The 15,442-nt window shown below is 44.7% G+C and overlaps 1 protein-coding gene across 1 annotated transcript in view; it reads left to right on the plus strand.

Moving 5' to 3' along the window:
- The window catches only part of TMED10 (transmembrane p24 trafficking protein 10), a 40,930-nt gene that overhangs the window by 6,835 nt on the left and 18,653 nt on the right, over positions 1-15,442 (plus strand). The window contains exon 2 of the mRNA XM_004698719.3: positions 13,626-13,737. Coding sequence (XP_004698776.1) covers positions 13,626-13,737 — 112 coding nt within the window. The remainder of the gene's footprint in view (positions 1-13,625; positions 13,738-15,442) is intronic.

A 15,442-nucleotide genomic window follows, 5' to 3' on the forward strand; every position in this document is an offset into this window, starting at 1 on the left:
CCCCCCCAAACGGTGCTCTTTCTTGACTGAATTGCCAGCTGGTGGCTGAGGGCGAGCTGCTGTCCGTGCCTGCACAGACAGTAGAGCCCTCTGTGACGTCAGCCAGTTGGCCACCCACCAGAGTTAGGGCTTCCAAACAAGCCTCTGAGTTGAGGAAGGTTGATGTCATCCGCTTTATCCTGTGCCCCCAGCCTAATTGTTCAGCATCACCGTGTGGGAAATCAAGGGACTAGTTGTTAAGAAAGAACAAGGCTGTGCTTGTGCCTAAAAGAGCCATGCTGAAGGTCTTACCGTAAATAACTTGGGAACAGTATGAAAAAAAAACATTTGATCTGGCTTCACCCCCGCTGTAGTATTGTCAGGACGGCAGCTAGCCTTTCTCTCTCATTCTCCTCCCTTCCCCTCTCTTTTCTCACTTTTCTCCTTCCCACCCGCATTCCCTTCGTCAGGCATGCCGCCTGCCTGTGGTAAGTTAACGTGGCAAGTGCTGGTGGAAGCAGGAAGAGGGTTATCTACCCCATTGCCCTATCTGTGCCTGGAAATTTTCCACTTTCAGTTTTCGACACCTGCAGCCTCTTTTCCTTGGTCGTATTTCAGCAGCAATATTGTGCCTTTGCTGAATTGTGTAGGCAATTGGACAGAAAGGAATGTTGCTAAATGCTACTCCTGGCACTTCTGAAACTGACTTTGTTCTGAGGTGAAATCTAGGTGTGATCTTTAGATTTCAGGAACGTCATCAGAAGACCCTGTACTTGCTCTTCTTTGAAAGAGCTGGGTAAAGTCACCGTACGCCCTTGAAATGGGCTTTCAGTCACCAGCGTACTTCCTGCCTGAGCTGCCGGAATGACTTGTGGCATGTTCTCGAAAGGGTTTCCTTTACTGGTGTCTAGTCTAAAACTACTACAGCATCTCGGGTGATTTTGTATGCTGCTGCTTTTTCTTTCGCTCTCCTCATAGTTTTCGAGCTGTAAACCCCAATTTTGGCTTGTAAATTCTTACCAAACGAAGCGCATGGACACACCACTCCAGTCATCATCTCGGCACACACAGTCCTCTGTTCCCACCCCCACCCACATCTAATGTTGGATCCTCTTGCAGTTAGTGTTCGTTGCATTAAAAACTGCACGCTGGCCACCCTGGGGCCCATCTTGGATTCCTTACACGTCCTTGTGCCCAGCTAAAAGTATTATTGGGTGAATACCTGCTCTGGGAGGCATTTTGTTGGCTCCCTGAGAACTTATTTCCCTCTCTGCCCTTTTGGTTTCCGTGCAGCAACCATGCAGCCTCCTGGTTTCCCTCGCTGTAGAATACTGTAGACGCTTGCCGTCCATTAACACTGGTAGGGTGGCAATATGGTTAGTGACTCAAATGCTTATGTGTTCCTGAGTTACCACAGCAGTTATCTTAATAGCACCAATGCTGACAAAAGAACAGTGACATTGGCTGCTTGCTGTATGCCAAAGCTATTTCTGGCTCTTTGTATTAAATTTAATCCTCACATTAACGTTATGAAATATAATTCTTATTCTTATTTTACAATTGAGGCACAGAGAGGTTAAGGAACACAGTTCAGCGGCAGGACTGTGATTTGAGCACCAACCAATGGGTCTGATTGTTGAACCTTCCTTGTTCCTCAAAGTAAGAAAAGGACGGGCCATGTTTAGTCAGCATCTGGAGCTTCTTCGAAGGACCTGCTGCTTAGGAGTGCCTGACTTAGCCATTCAGGAGCTACAGAGTTGACAGGTATCTTTAAAATCACGTGTGGTGTTAGTGGACATCAAGTTGGCCAACTCCTGGTGTCCCCTGTACCACAGACTGGGGTGGTGCACGGTCCTCTGCCATCATTGGGAGGCTCCATCATTCCAGCTCTGTGTACGTGGAGTGTCTTCCAGCCCAGGCAACTCATCTGCTGGCACTGTAGCAAACAGCATAGTCTGTTGTAATCCTTCAGGGCAGCCGTTCTCAACCTGTGGGTTCCGATCCTTTTGGGGGTCAAATGACCCTTTCAGGGGTCGCCCGATTCATCACAGTAGCAAAATGACAGTGATGAAGTAGCAATGAAAATAATGGTATGGCTGGGGGTCACCACCACATGAGGCACTGTGAAAGGCTCATGGCATTAGGGAGGTGGAGCACCACTGCTTTAGGGGTTTTACTGGCTATTTTTGAAAGGAGATTTCCAGGTCTTTCTTCCTAGTCTGTCTTAGTCTGTAAATTCCACTGAAACCGTGTCTACCATGGTGACCTTTGGTATTTGAAATAGTGGTAGCATAGCTTTCAGCACAGACCTGTCATGTACCCCAGTACTTTAATACCGCAGACTGACCGGGGATCTGAAGTAGGAGATGCCGGTTTGTAGCTGTGGCGTGGAGCGCCTGTGGAAGTGTGGGTTTGCTTCCTTGGTTCTGTCATGAAGGTGTCGGCTGCTGTCGGGTTGGGCCTCAGCTCATGGCAGCCCCACACACTGTGGGCAGGAACGCTGCGTGGCCCTCACCCTCCCCATGAGGCCTGTGCACCAACTGTTGAGGTCTGTAAGGCTTTCCCTGGCTGTTTTTCAGAAGCACATTACCGGGCCTTCCTTCTCTGCCCCAGTCTAGAAGTGACACAGGAACCTACTCTGCATCATAGCAATGTGTAAGCCGCAGCTGGTGGGTGGGTGGTGGTGGTTACCCGTGAGGTTCATTGGCAGGCAGTGGAAGGCCAGAACTCTACCAGGGAACCACGTGGTTGAGTCTGAAGGTGGGGGTGGGGGCGGGGTTGATTCCATTCTTTGTTTTACTAAACTTTTTATTTTAGAACCATTTTAGATTTACAGGGAAAAACTGGTGGAGGTAGTATCAAGTTTCTTTATATCCTTCACCTACATGCCCCTATCATTAATATCTTAGATTAATATCTGAAGATGCTTCAAAAAGTTAGGAGGGGAAATGGATGAAAAGACAATGAAACTTTTCCATGAGCTTTTTGCAGCCCCTTCAACAAATGAAATAATATTTCACAAGAAACGATGAGATAATATTGAAACTGTATGTTCCACCAAAGTCCCTACTTGATTTAGATTTCCTTAGTTTTTAACTTCATATCCCACACGATATTTAGCTGTTCTCTCTCCTTGGGTTTGTCTAGACTGCGGGCAAGGTGTTAGGCTTGCTTCTTGTGTGATGACTTTGACATGTTAAGGAGGATTGACCAGCTGTCTTTTTAAATGCTCCTAATTGGCACTTGTGTGGTGTTTTTCTCTTGATTAGAATGGAATTCCATGTTTTGGTGTGTTAGTCTGGGTACTTTAGAGAAACAAATCCACAGAAACTCATATGTATAAGAGAGAGTTTTATATAAAGTGTAAGTGCACATCAAGAAAACATCCCAACCCAGTGCTGCCCAAGCCCAGATTTCCAACATTAGCCTATATGTCTGACACCAGTCCACAAAGTCCTCCTCCATCTCACAAAACACACACTATGCTGCCGACTGCAGGAGGAAAGCCAAATCAGTGAACGTGTAAGCATCTCAGCGCTGGCAGGGGTCTCCACACGGGTGCTCCAGCACCCAGGGCTGCATTGGGGTAGGTCCATGTGGCTTCTCCTCAGGGATATCTTGCAGGAAGTGAGCCTTGCCAGCTGAAGCAGGGACCTGGCTAAGGCAGCTGCACCCTGGTCCGACCATCTTAAAACAATAGACCCAAGAACTAGAAAGGCGAGTCATTTATCTCTCTGCCCTTCAGTTAACCCCATATGTGTTTATCGGCCAGGCTGGCACAATAAACCTTAACTATCTCATTTGGGAAGTTCTGCTTCCCCTTCTTAAAGGCCAGAACACCCACATAAATTATTTGGAATTCTTCTGTGGGGAGACTTGTCTCATCCACCTCCCACCTCACCCCACTTCTACATACACTTATTTATACTTATTCAGTCATTTATTTATATCTGTAGGCTTTCCCCGCCCCCTCTTTTTTAAAGCACATCTTTACTCTCTGACACCAGAAGGTGCTCCGGGCTCATCTTACATATCTCCTGCCCCAGCCCTTGGGCTCAATCATTTTCCAAAGGAGCCCAGAGTCCTTTATTGGAGAAGAGTTTTAGTAGCTAAGAGCTGGGTAGGTTGTTTTATTTTTATTTTTTTGTTATTATGCAATGACTTACAACAAAACGTTGGCCATTTTGATATTTTTTGACATGTGCAGTGCAGCAACATTGTGTTTACCGTGTTGTGCAAACTATCTCCATTATCTCTTTCCAGAAACTCAGGACCCTTATTCTCCCCACTCCCTGTAAACTACTAGTACACTTTTGACTCTACATACTTGCCTTTCTAGATGTTTCATATAAGTAGGGTCATACAATAGTTGTCCTTTTGTATCTCATGTATTGCCCTCAGCATACTGCTTTCTTCTTCTATTTTTAACTTTTATTGTAAATTAAGGAGCCCTGGTAGCATAGTGGGTGGGGTATGCACTGAACTGCTAAACATAAGGTCAGCAGTTTGAACCCATCAACTGCTCCACAGGAGAAAGATGAGAGACTGCTCTTGTTAAGATGCAAAGTCTTAGGAACCCAAGGAACAGCCTTGAGGGTCCTGTAGGGTAGTTATGCGTGGAAATATATTTGATAGCAGTGAATTTGGTTTCAGTGTGACTTAATGGTGGGTTACATTTTAGATGATCGTTTTCGTATGCAAAAAATGTTTAAACAACTTATCCAACCTCTTAATAGCTTGCCTTATCTCCTACCTGCTCCTCATCTTTTTCTTTTGTCCTTTTCTCTTTTCTTCCCATTCTTCTTAGCTGGAGATCTGATGGCATAGTGGTTATGTGTTGAACTTCTAACCACAAAGTCTGCAAAGTCAGCAGTTCAAAACCACCAACTGTTCTGTGGTAGAAAAACAAGGCTCTCTGCTCATAAAGAGTTTCAGTTACAGTCTACCCCCCCACCCCCCCAAAAAAAGAGTTTCAGTCTTGGAAACCCACAGGGGCAGTTCTGTGCTGTCCTATAGGGTCGCTATGGGTCAGAATTGATCCAATTGAGGTGCATTTTGTTTTGTTTTGTTTTGTGGTTTTACCTTAGCTAACACCTGTCGACCCTCAAGCCCATTGCTTCTCCTCTCCTCCCTCCTCCCTTCCACCCCGATAACCATTTAAGTCTGTTTATTTTGGTAGACAAATATTTTCCTTGATTTTTTTCCCCTTTAATACAGTGGTCTCCTGCAGTATTTGCCCTTTTGTGATTGATGCACTTCACTGAGCATCATGTCCTTCCTCCATCCATGTCATGAAGTGTCTCACAGGGTCATCGTTTTCCTTAACACTGCATACGGTTTTCTCCATCAGTCCATGTTGTGGCATGTGTCAGGACCTCATGTCTTTTCATGGCTGAGTAATGTTCCGCAGTGTGGCTAGACCACATTTTGTTTATCCATTCACCTGTTGACAGATATTTGGGTTGTTTCTATCTTGATTAGATGGTATTTTTTTTAAGACCTCTTTTTCTAGCAAGCCCCCTCCCCGGCCCCCCAACTATAACTGGTAATAGCAAGGGTCCTGAATAGTCCTATGTAGCCTTTAGAGTGAGGCTGGGGATTGAGTGAGCCGCAGAGAGCGGCCTGCAGGGCAAGGATGGAGAGATGGGAGTGTGGTGAGCTATGGCTGAGAACTGGGCCACAGGCTCCACCTCTGTACTAGGTCATGCCCTGCACCCTCTTGGAGGGTCACCTAAAACCCACCGTTGAAAAGTATTTGTTGAGCAAAGACCGTGGTTGAAACTAAGGGATCAAATATTGTTCACAGGCCTTTTTCAAGGCCAGAACTTCCTGATAAATTGTGGTTTGTGTTTAGTTCCAGGAAAATTGTCCCTAAAGATAAATTCTTGGGCTTTCTTCAGAAAAAAAAAAAAAGAAAAAGATGTGGAATCCATTGTGTTTCTCTTTAGTCTTTCAAAGTAGAGGCAAATGTATTGTGTAGATACCATTTGCTCAGTTCAAGTTCTTGGCAATAGCACCTGTGTGTTTCTTCTGCTTTTTTTCCTCTTTGCTCTTTGCCCAGTGGCCATTTGAGAGCTCTTTGAAGGAGCTAGGGCAGCACCTGAAAGTGTTGGTAAAAGAATGGGGCTGCCTTCCAGAGCAGGACCTACCAGAACTGTTTGCCACCACTGCCTCCAGTGTTCCAAAAAGCTTCCGCTCTAAAGGAGGTGTGTGTTTGTCCCACTGACCTGCGTTCTCCCTTATTTGACAGTTTCTGTGCAGGATTCACAAATTCTTGACACAGCTACTCTGCATAGACAATTAACACCTTCCTCCCTACTTTTAGGTTGTGAACTTTGCTTTTCATCAGAAGTTATCTAGAAGCAGATCTTTATTACTTCCCATCCGTTGATGTCATAAGGGCAGAGCTTATGGCTTGATATTGCCGTTGTTCAATTATTAAAGGGCTTCTTGGTAAATATCATTAAGTATTTCTTTAATGATTGAAAGGAAGGAAAGAATCCTTCAAGGGTGTGCCTGTTTTAGTAGACAAAAGCAATTACTTAGCATGTTTTTCAAGTTCGGTTAAAGAAGAAAAAAGAATAGTTTCCCAAAGCTTGAGAAGCAAGCTGACCTTCTAAGGTGATCTGTAATTGGAACATTTTAATTAAAGGAAATTAAAAACCATTATTTCAGCCTATTAGATTTTGCCAGCTCTGGTTAGTCACTGTGCTTGGCCCAGTTTCTGGTTCCCTAATTTTAGCTACCTGCTGGTTTATGTAATGATTTTGTTTTGTTTTGGGGGGAGTGCTATTTATTTCTTTGGAAGGATCAATGGCTTGGCTCCTAAATAGCTGCAAAGGCATATGAATAAATGGAAAAGCCTGCTGGGTTTCAGGAAAATTCTAGGCTCTGCTAGAATGCCTAACAATTGATAGGAGTGTGAGTAAGTGCAACTTGTCCAGTTGCTTGCCTGGATTTCTAAATATGCAGTGTTTATGGATTTATGTCAGCTGAAGGTTATATAGCATACACATATACACAGAACCCTGAGGGAACTGTGAGCATCACCGCACACTATTTTAGGGGTAACTTTCAAGTTGGTCAAAGATATAGGGTGCAGTGTAGATTTGCTGGGTCAGTGAAGCGCTTATAACGCATGGGACTCTAGAAGGAGTCTAACAATTATACAGATATTGTAGGGGGACCAAAGAAAGCATGTGGGTCTTTCAGGATCGTGATTCAGTACATTGTGAAAGAGGATAATTTGAACTATTTCCCCACCTTCTGAGTAACAGTTGGAGGTGTGGATTGAATATATCAGGGGTCTTCATTCATTTTTCAAAGTATTCAGTGAAGAATTTTTGCTATCCAGTGGTGCCTGTTCTTAATTTTTTTTTAAAAGGACGTATTCTCACTATTTTAGGAGACTATATAGAAACCATAATTGGTTCTTCCTGCATATAAATTAGTTGGATGAATGTGTGCCAAATCAGGTACACCTTGTTTGGCTGAGGTGTTTGTGCTAGGCCAGTGACCAGGCCTCTTTCCTTCTGGAGGGTGGGAATGGGAAATTCTGTGAGCCCTCCACCCAGGACACTTAGTTCCTATGGTCCTCCACTGGTTTCATTTACATGGAAGCATTTCTGGAGATCTGTAAGATTTGCCTTCTCTTTTAAGAATTGAACTATTGCAGTGAGAGAATCTGAAAACTTACTGATTTCCCAATTCACCCTGTACTGTTTCTGTGTTGTCTGTGACTTGATTCCTAAGTGCCAGATGAGCACCACTCCACAGGGTTTCCCAGGGTGTCATCTCCACCTCCTTCTCTCACGGAGCAGCTGGGGGGTTCAAACGGCCCACCTTTTGGTTACGAACCACTGCACCAGCAGCAAGGGCTCCTTTAGATCACTGACCAAGCCAAGCCCACTGCCACTGGGTCGATTCCAACACGGAGTGCTGTCCTGCTTCTAAAGAGCGTTCTGCCTATACTCTTCCAAGAAAGGGCTCTTTTTTAAAATTTTAGTGCCCATGGCATATTTAATATTCTTGGCCAATTCCATAATTCATCGGCATTAATTCTTCCATCTTCCTTATTCATTGTCTAACTGTCACATGTATGTGAGGTGATTAAAATACTACAGGTTGGGTCAGGTGTCCCTTAGCCCACAAACTGACACCTGTGCTTTTGAATGTTATAAAGAGGTCTCGTGCAGTGGGTTTGCCCAGTGCGATATGTTGTTTGATTTCATGACTGCTGCTTCCATGGGAGTTGATTGTAAATCGAAATAAAATAAAATCCTCAGCAACTTGCAGTCTTTTCTTCGTGTATTGTGATGTTTCTTATGGATCTAGTTGTGAGGATTTTTTTCTTCTGGTTGAGTTTTAGTCCATCCTGAAGGCTGCAGTCTGTGCTCTTCAGCAATAAGGACTTCAAATTCTCTTCTCTGTCCCCAGCCCGCTGTTCCCTGCATATCACAGCTTGTTAACGAGCCTTCCTCTGATCCTGATTCAGAGTGCTTCACACAGTACAATTTCTTAGATCAGTTGCTTAGCACCCACATTGCATAAGTATAAAAGATTGCAACCTCTGCACACATTGTTTCTGATTTTAAGCCGTGTAATTCCCCCGTGTTTTGTTTCATTGACTGCCTCTTGACCGTGTTTAGGTTTTTTGTGAGTACAGTCAAGTACTCTGGAATTCCTGTTCTTCACAGTGTTATCCATAATTTGTTATGATCTACATAGTTCAATGTTTTTGCACCGTCAGGGAAACACAGGTAAACATCTGTCTGGTATTCTTCTCTACTTTCAGCCGAGATCCATCTGACACCAGTATTGATGGTGCCCCATTCATGTCTTCTTCTGAATCGGACTTGAATTTCCGACAGTTCCCTGATGGTTTTTTAATTAACGTCAGTAAAATTCTATTTGTGTGTGATATTGATGATAAAAAACCTCACTGCCATCGAGTCGATGCCAACTCATCGCAACCCTGTAGGACAGGGTAGCATTGCCCCTGTACATTTCTGAGACTGTTCATGGGAATAAAAAGCCCTATATTTCTCCCATGCATTGTCTGTTGATTTTGAACTGCTGACCTTGCAGTTAGTAACCCAATGCATAACCACTGTATTAATGATATTGTTTGATAATTTATGTATTGCACTGGATCACCTTGCTTTAGAATGGACACACATATGGATCTCTACCCATTGGCTTGCCACATGGCTCTCAAATCAATTTCTTGCTATAGATAAGTGAGCCCCCCGTCATGTTTTTGTATTAATATCTGTATTTTATTCCAGGGAGTAATCTTTTATGTTTGTTTGTTTGTCTTTAGTTGCTGCTTCAGAGAAAGTATCACATAAGCAAGAGCCCTTTCGGAATCTTCAGAGCTAAATTTCCCCCTGCAGATGGTTTAGCTGTTGTCGACTCTACAGCTTCTCTCTGCCCTCCTGCTAGTCTCTTAAGGTGGAGAATGCACACTGAGCAGTTCCCAGGTCCCACTGGAGAGGGCTCTCCTCTCAAGCATGCTCCGAATAATCCATTAGATACTTCCTTCTTCCTTAAACTTCTACCATCCCACTTTTGGCAGATATTCCTTCTGGAGGAGACTACATGGTACATGGAAAGAGCATAGATTTTAGACTGTCTGGCTCAGATCTACATATCCCAATTTATTATTAACTATAACAATGGACAGGTTACTAAGTTTCCTCATCAGTAAATTGGGGACAAAAAAGGCTGGCCTAGATGAGATTGTTTTTGAGATTAAAGAGTAGGTTTAGTAAATCGTATGATTCTGTAATCCCCTTCAGTATAGCGCCCAGTGGCAGAATCCTAAGCTTACACCAGCTAATACACATGCCTTGTTTTTCTTCTGTGTCCCGGCTGCGAAGTGCTGTCACTAGAAGCCCTGACTCATGACCTCAGCTGAGATTTCGGTGCTGCTCAGCAGTTGTTCTGTGTGGTCTTCGTTGGCCTTCTTCCTGCCCTATGCAGAGGTCAGAAATCGGGTCCCAGAAGGATGGCTTTATTGATGTGCTTTCTTTGGGCTTGAGGTTTGTTTTGCTTTTCTTCTATGTTGGGATTTGTTGCAGGCATTTAGAATTAGGAAACGTCAAATAAAAGGTAAACTCTAGTTTCTTTTGAAAATTGCATGAGCTAAAGTTTGGAGCACATGTTCGCCATTGGCTTCTTCCTGAGACAGGCTTAGCCTCTCCAGTTGGCCTCCTCTTCCAGCATTCCCTGTGGACTCACACTGCTCATTAGACTCAACGTCTTTCTCCTTTGAGACTGGGACCATTTGCTTTTGAGCCTAAACAAGTCCTGTAGGGTCTGCTTTCTTAAAATCCTTCTAATCTACCCCTGGGTGGCACACTTGGCATCCATCTACTAACTGAAAGGTTGGCGCTTTGCACTCATCCAGCAGAGGTGAGGAAGAGAGTCCTGGAGACCTGCTTTTGTAAAAATTGCAGCCCGGAAGACAATGTGGCGCTGCGTTCTCGGTAATAACACAGGGTCACCATGAGTTGGATTAGCAAGCGGTTAATCTGTCACTGTATCTTCATTCCCAAGGCCCTCCGAGTCCCCTTCTAGAGTAGTGCCCTACCCTGTTTCTTATCTCCTAAAGATTGTCTGCAGTCTGTCTTCCACGTACTGTCAGATTCCTCTTACTACATTGCCAATTGAGTCACCTTCCTGTCACGTACCAGATGCTTTATTACCTCTCCTTAACCTGAGTGAAATTCAAATGGCCTGGCATGCTGTTGGAGCTGTGCATGATCTGGCCGCTAACTCTAGCCACTTAACTGTGTGCCTTGGTTTTCCCTTCTGGACCTTGAAGGAAATAATAGTTTTTACCTATAATGTTATAACAAATCCAAACATATTGCCAACAAGTGAGTCCCCACTCACAGCTACCCTATTGGGCAAAGTAGAACTGCCTCCATGGGGTTTTCATTGGCTGTGCTCCTTACAGGAGCTGACTCCTTCATCTTTCTCCCTTGGATCAGCTGGTATGTTTGAACCGCCAACCTTTCAGTTAGCAGCCGACCACGTAACCACTGCACCACTCGTGCTCCTGTGTAGGGTTACGACCCTTTTGCCACTGAGTCAGTTTTGACTAGGAGAGACCCAAAGGACACCTGCCACATTGTTCTCTTGTGGAGGAGCAGCTGCTGCGTTTGAACCCCTGGCCTTTCCATTAGCAGCCAGGCTTCTGTGGTTCTATGGAGGAAACATTTGAAATGTACTAAAGCACTTGGCAGGAAATTTGATACTTTGTAAGTGTTCGTTTAGTATTCAACTCAACCAAACTCACTGCCATGGAGTCAGTTCTGACTCATAGGGACCCTAAAGAACAGGGTGGGACTGTCCCTGTGAGTCTCCAAGACAGTAACTCTGTGGGATTAGACAGCCTTGTTTGGTGGCTTCAAACTGCTGACCTTGTGGTTAGCAGCCTGACGCATAACCAGCACAGCACCAGGGTTCCTTCGATAAGTATTCGCCATTGGTTGTGTTTTTTTATCGTTTTATTAGGGGATCATACAACTCTTATCACAATCCATATATATCAATTGTGTAAAGCACATTTGTACATTCATTGCCCTCATCATTCTCAAAACAATTGCCTAAGCCCCTGGCATCAGCTCATTTTTTCCCCTCCCTCCCTGCTCCCCCTCCCTCATGAACTCTTAATAATTTATAAATTATTATTTTGTCATATCTTTCCCTGTCCGACGTCTCCCTTCACCCACTTTTCTGTTGTCCATCCCCCAGGGAGGAGGTCACATGTAGATCCTTGTCATCGGTTCGCCTTTTCCAACTCACCCTCCCTTTACCCTCCCAGTATCGCCACTCACACCACTGGCCCTGAAGGGATCATCCACCCTGGATTCCCTGTGTTTCCAGTTCCTATCTGTACCAGTGTAGTACATCCTCTGGTCTAGCCAGACTTTCAAGGTAGAATTGGGATCATGATAGTGGGGGTGGGAGTGGGAGGAAGCATTAAAGAACTAGAAGAAAGGGTATGCTTCATCAGTGCTATACTGCACACTAACCCTAACTGGCGTATGTCCTCCCTGTGACCCTTCTGTAAGGGGATGTCCAGTTGACTACAGATGGTCTTTGGGTCTCCACTCCACATTCCCCCTCATTCACAATGAAACAGTAACTCTTGATGGGAGTGGAAAGCCTTATTTTTGCTCTAGAAAAGCGGCTGATGGTTTTGAACTTCTGATCTTGTGGTTATCAGTCCAACAGGTAACCCACTATGCCACCAGGGCTCCCTGGCTCTTTTAAATGCTGAATGCCTGAATGAATGAGTGAATGAATCAAGCTAGATAGCAGAAGACAATTAACATTTATAACTCTACTGGATGAGTTCAAAGCACCACCTTTCAATTAATAGATGAATGCTAACTGTGCCACCCAGGGGCAGATTAGAGGGATTTTAAGAAAGTAAAACCTGCAGGACTTGGTTAGGCCAAAAAGCAAATGGTCCCAGTTCCGCCCAGCCTATCTGAACAGTAAGCCTGGTCTCTGATGATTTTGAGTTCTCTCTGCCACATTTTCTCCCATTCTATCCACGACCTTCTAATGTGGTCCTTTCAGAGCAGTTAGTAGTGGTAGCCTGGCATCATCTAGTTCCTGCCTCTGGACAGAAGATATCAAGCTGTACCTTACGTGGCTGCTCACAAGTTAAGAACCCAGTCTTTGGTCACCAAAGTAGGATGTAGAACATTGTCTTTGTGAATTATGTTATACTGGTAGATCTTGGTGCCTCCAGACTAAGACCCTAATTCCCCAGGCCCAGTAGTACCTCAGGGTGTAACAGGACTATTTTTTTGTTCTACATTGCAGGGTGGCTCCCTGGGTCAGGAAGTATGCCTCCTAACAGCCACGTGGCCTAGAAAAGCAGCCTGATGGCCAGCCAGTGTGTTAAGTTCCCGTGTCATTGCCTTGCTTTGTATGAGGCTTACCCGCCGTGTGCACTTCGTCTATGCTCACAGGCTGTCTCAGGAGTGGAGCAGTTTATGTTTGGAGATGTAAAGCCAAGCACCAAAAAAATGAATGAGCATTTGTGGAGGCCAGAGATGCTCACCCCCACCCCAGGCTTCACTCCTATCCCTTGCAGCCAGTGACACATTAGCATGCCATTTGCAGAAATAGCCCTCTCCGATTTTCTCCTCTGCACGTGCCCTACCTGACATCAGGGGTCTACTTCCCCACCCCTTCCCCCACCTAACAAGATTTCATTTGATAGAAGGAATGTACTCTTAGGTATCATTTGCCCTCGTATATTACTTTGGTAATTTACATTTTTGTGATATGTCTCTTTATAGAGAGTAATACTAGTCTACAGTCTGTAAAGTGAGATTTTTGCCAGTAAACTCAATTATATAACGTGGTACATTGGCTGTGTCAATGTTCTGCTATGGTGAGACATCCTTTAGCGGCACCAGATTGTAGTCTGGAATGTGAAGAGGCTGTTTCAATAAGGAGAATAGGCTGTATTTGGGTTTCATCTTCTGATCCAGCTCCTATCTTTGGGTTCGGTGGGAACCTCATCACCAGAATGAGGAATATCTTTTCTAGGTCCTTCCACATCTCCCGTGAAAGTTCCTTCCCAAGTGTCATTTGCTGCCTGTTTTTCATTTTAGATCACAGATTCTGCTGGCCATATCCTGTACTCCAAGGAGGATGCAACCAAGGGGAAATTTGCCTTTACCACGGAAGATTATGACATGTTTGAAGTGTGTTTTGAGAGCAAGGGTAAGTAGGCAGTGTTTCTCCTGGACCAAGCATCTTCTCACCACTGTAGTGCCCTCTGAAGTCAGGGCCTGGCTTCCTTTCTCGGTTTGGCAGGAGGAACTGGTTATTTGCTGAAGCTCGCACACATAAGTGAAAGCTGGCTCATGAAGTGTGCAGGAGGATGCCTCTCTTGAATGCTGTGATAGCTACTAAAGGAGCCCTGGTGGCTTAGTAGTACGTGTTGGGCTGCTGACCACAAAGTCAACAGTTCAAAACCACCAGCTACTCCATGGCAGAAAGACAAGACTTTCTACTCCCATAAAGAGTTACAGTCTCAAACTATCAGGGTTAGTTCTACCCTGCCCTATCGCGTCGCTATGTATCAGCATCATTCAATGGCGGTGAGTTTGGTTTTGGGTTTGGTGATCGGCTAGCACTGAATCCTAGAGTTGAATTTGGTTTAGATATTGGGAAATAGTGTATTTCCTTGTGCGCGACATGGTCTCTCAGGGATTAGAAATTGGGTCTGACAAACCACACGGGGCCAAGTCAGAAGCAGCTGTGGTCTCCTGGGTGCTTGCCGTGCCCTCATCCTGACACCTTGACGTGGGTTCTTCCATGCATCTCCCGGCAAAGATCCCACAGTAACTTTCACACTGATTGATTTCATGGAGGCTTCTGTGCTCAGGAGTGAGTAGAAAAGCAAAGAGTTTGCATTTCCTAGTCTTTAGCTTCAAGGACAGTAGGCCCTGAGAGTTGTGTGCAGTGTCTATTAGTTGAGATCCTTTTGGACTGCAGTGCACATCAAAGAAATAGCTCAGACAAAATAATAATTTATAAACTATCAAAGGTTCATGAGGGGAGGGGGAACGGGGAGGGAGGGGAAAAAATGAGGAGCTGATGCCAGGGGCTTAGGTGGAGAGGAGATGTTTTGAGAATGATGAGGGCAATAAATGTACAAATGTGTTTTACACAATTGGTGTATGTATGGATTGTGATAAGAGTTGTATGAGCCCCTAGTTTTTAAAAAAAAGCTCAAACTTGCTGAAAGAAAAAGGATAGAAAGGCCAGTTTGACTCTAAACCAGGAAGTTCATGTGATGTGGCTGGCTATTAGACATGACTGGATCTTGGAATTTTAACAGCATCTAACTTTTGCTCTCCTTGCCTCCATTTGATATTATTCTTACGCTCTGCCCATATGATAGCCAAGGGATTTGTGGCTATTGTAGCTTTATGGCGTTCAGAACAGGCTTTGAACTAGTTGTTCCCGGTTCAGTTATGAGCAACAAAGTGAAACCAGAATGGACCAGAATTTGTAAAATGTGAGTGTACTGGAATGGGAAAAATTGCAGGTCAACGTTCTGCTAGAAACATAATTTTCTTAGGAGGCACATGGCAGCATGCACATTGTGTAGCACTCAAATCTCTTGACCAGTGGAGTTGGAAATACCAATGCCCTGCTCACAGATGGCAGCTGGCCATGCTGCCTTGAATGCTTGCGTTCTCCACGTCCTGGCCAGTCGTCCAACCTCAGACTCCCAAGCAGCTCACGGTGACCTCTTGTGAGGCTACCGTTTTTCTTGTTCTGGTATCATCCCTGTACACCTGCATTTTACAAATTTGGATTTGTTCCAGTTTTGCAGGACCAGCTGTACTTGAAGCCGTTCAAACTGGTTTAAAGCTCTGGTTCACTATGTGATCATTGAGGAAGAGCAGACACCTTG

Source organism: Echinops telfairi, unplaced genomic scaffold (genome assembly GCF_000313985.2).
Source record: "Echinops telfairi isolate 266 unplaced genomic scaffold, ASM31398v2 ScPeMD7_18;HRSCAF=68, whole genome shotgun sequence".
NCBI lineage: Eukaryota > Metazoa > Chordata > Mammalia > Afrosoricida > Tenrecidae > Echinops > Echinops telfairi.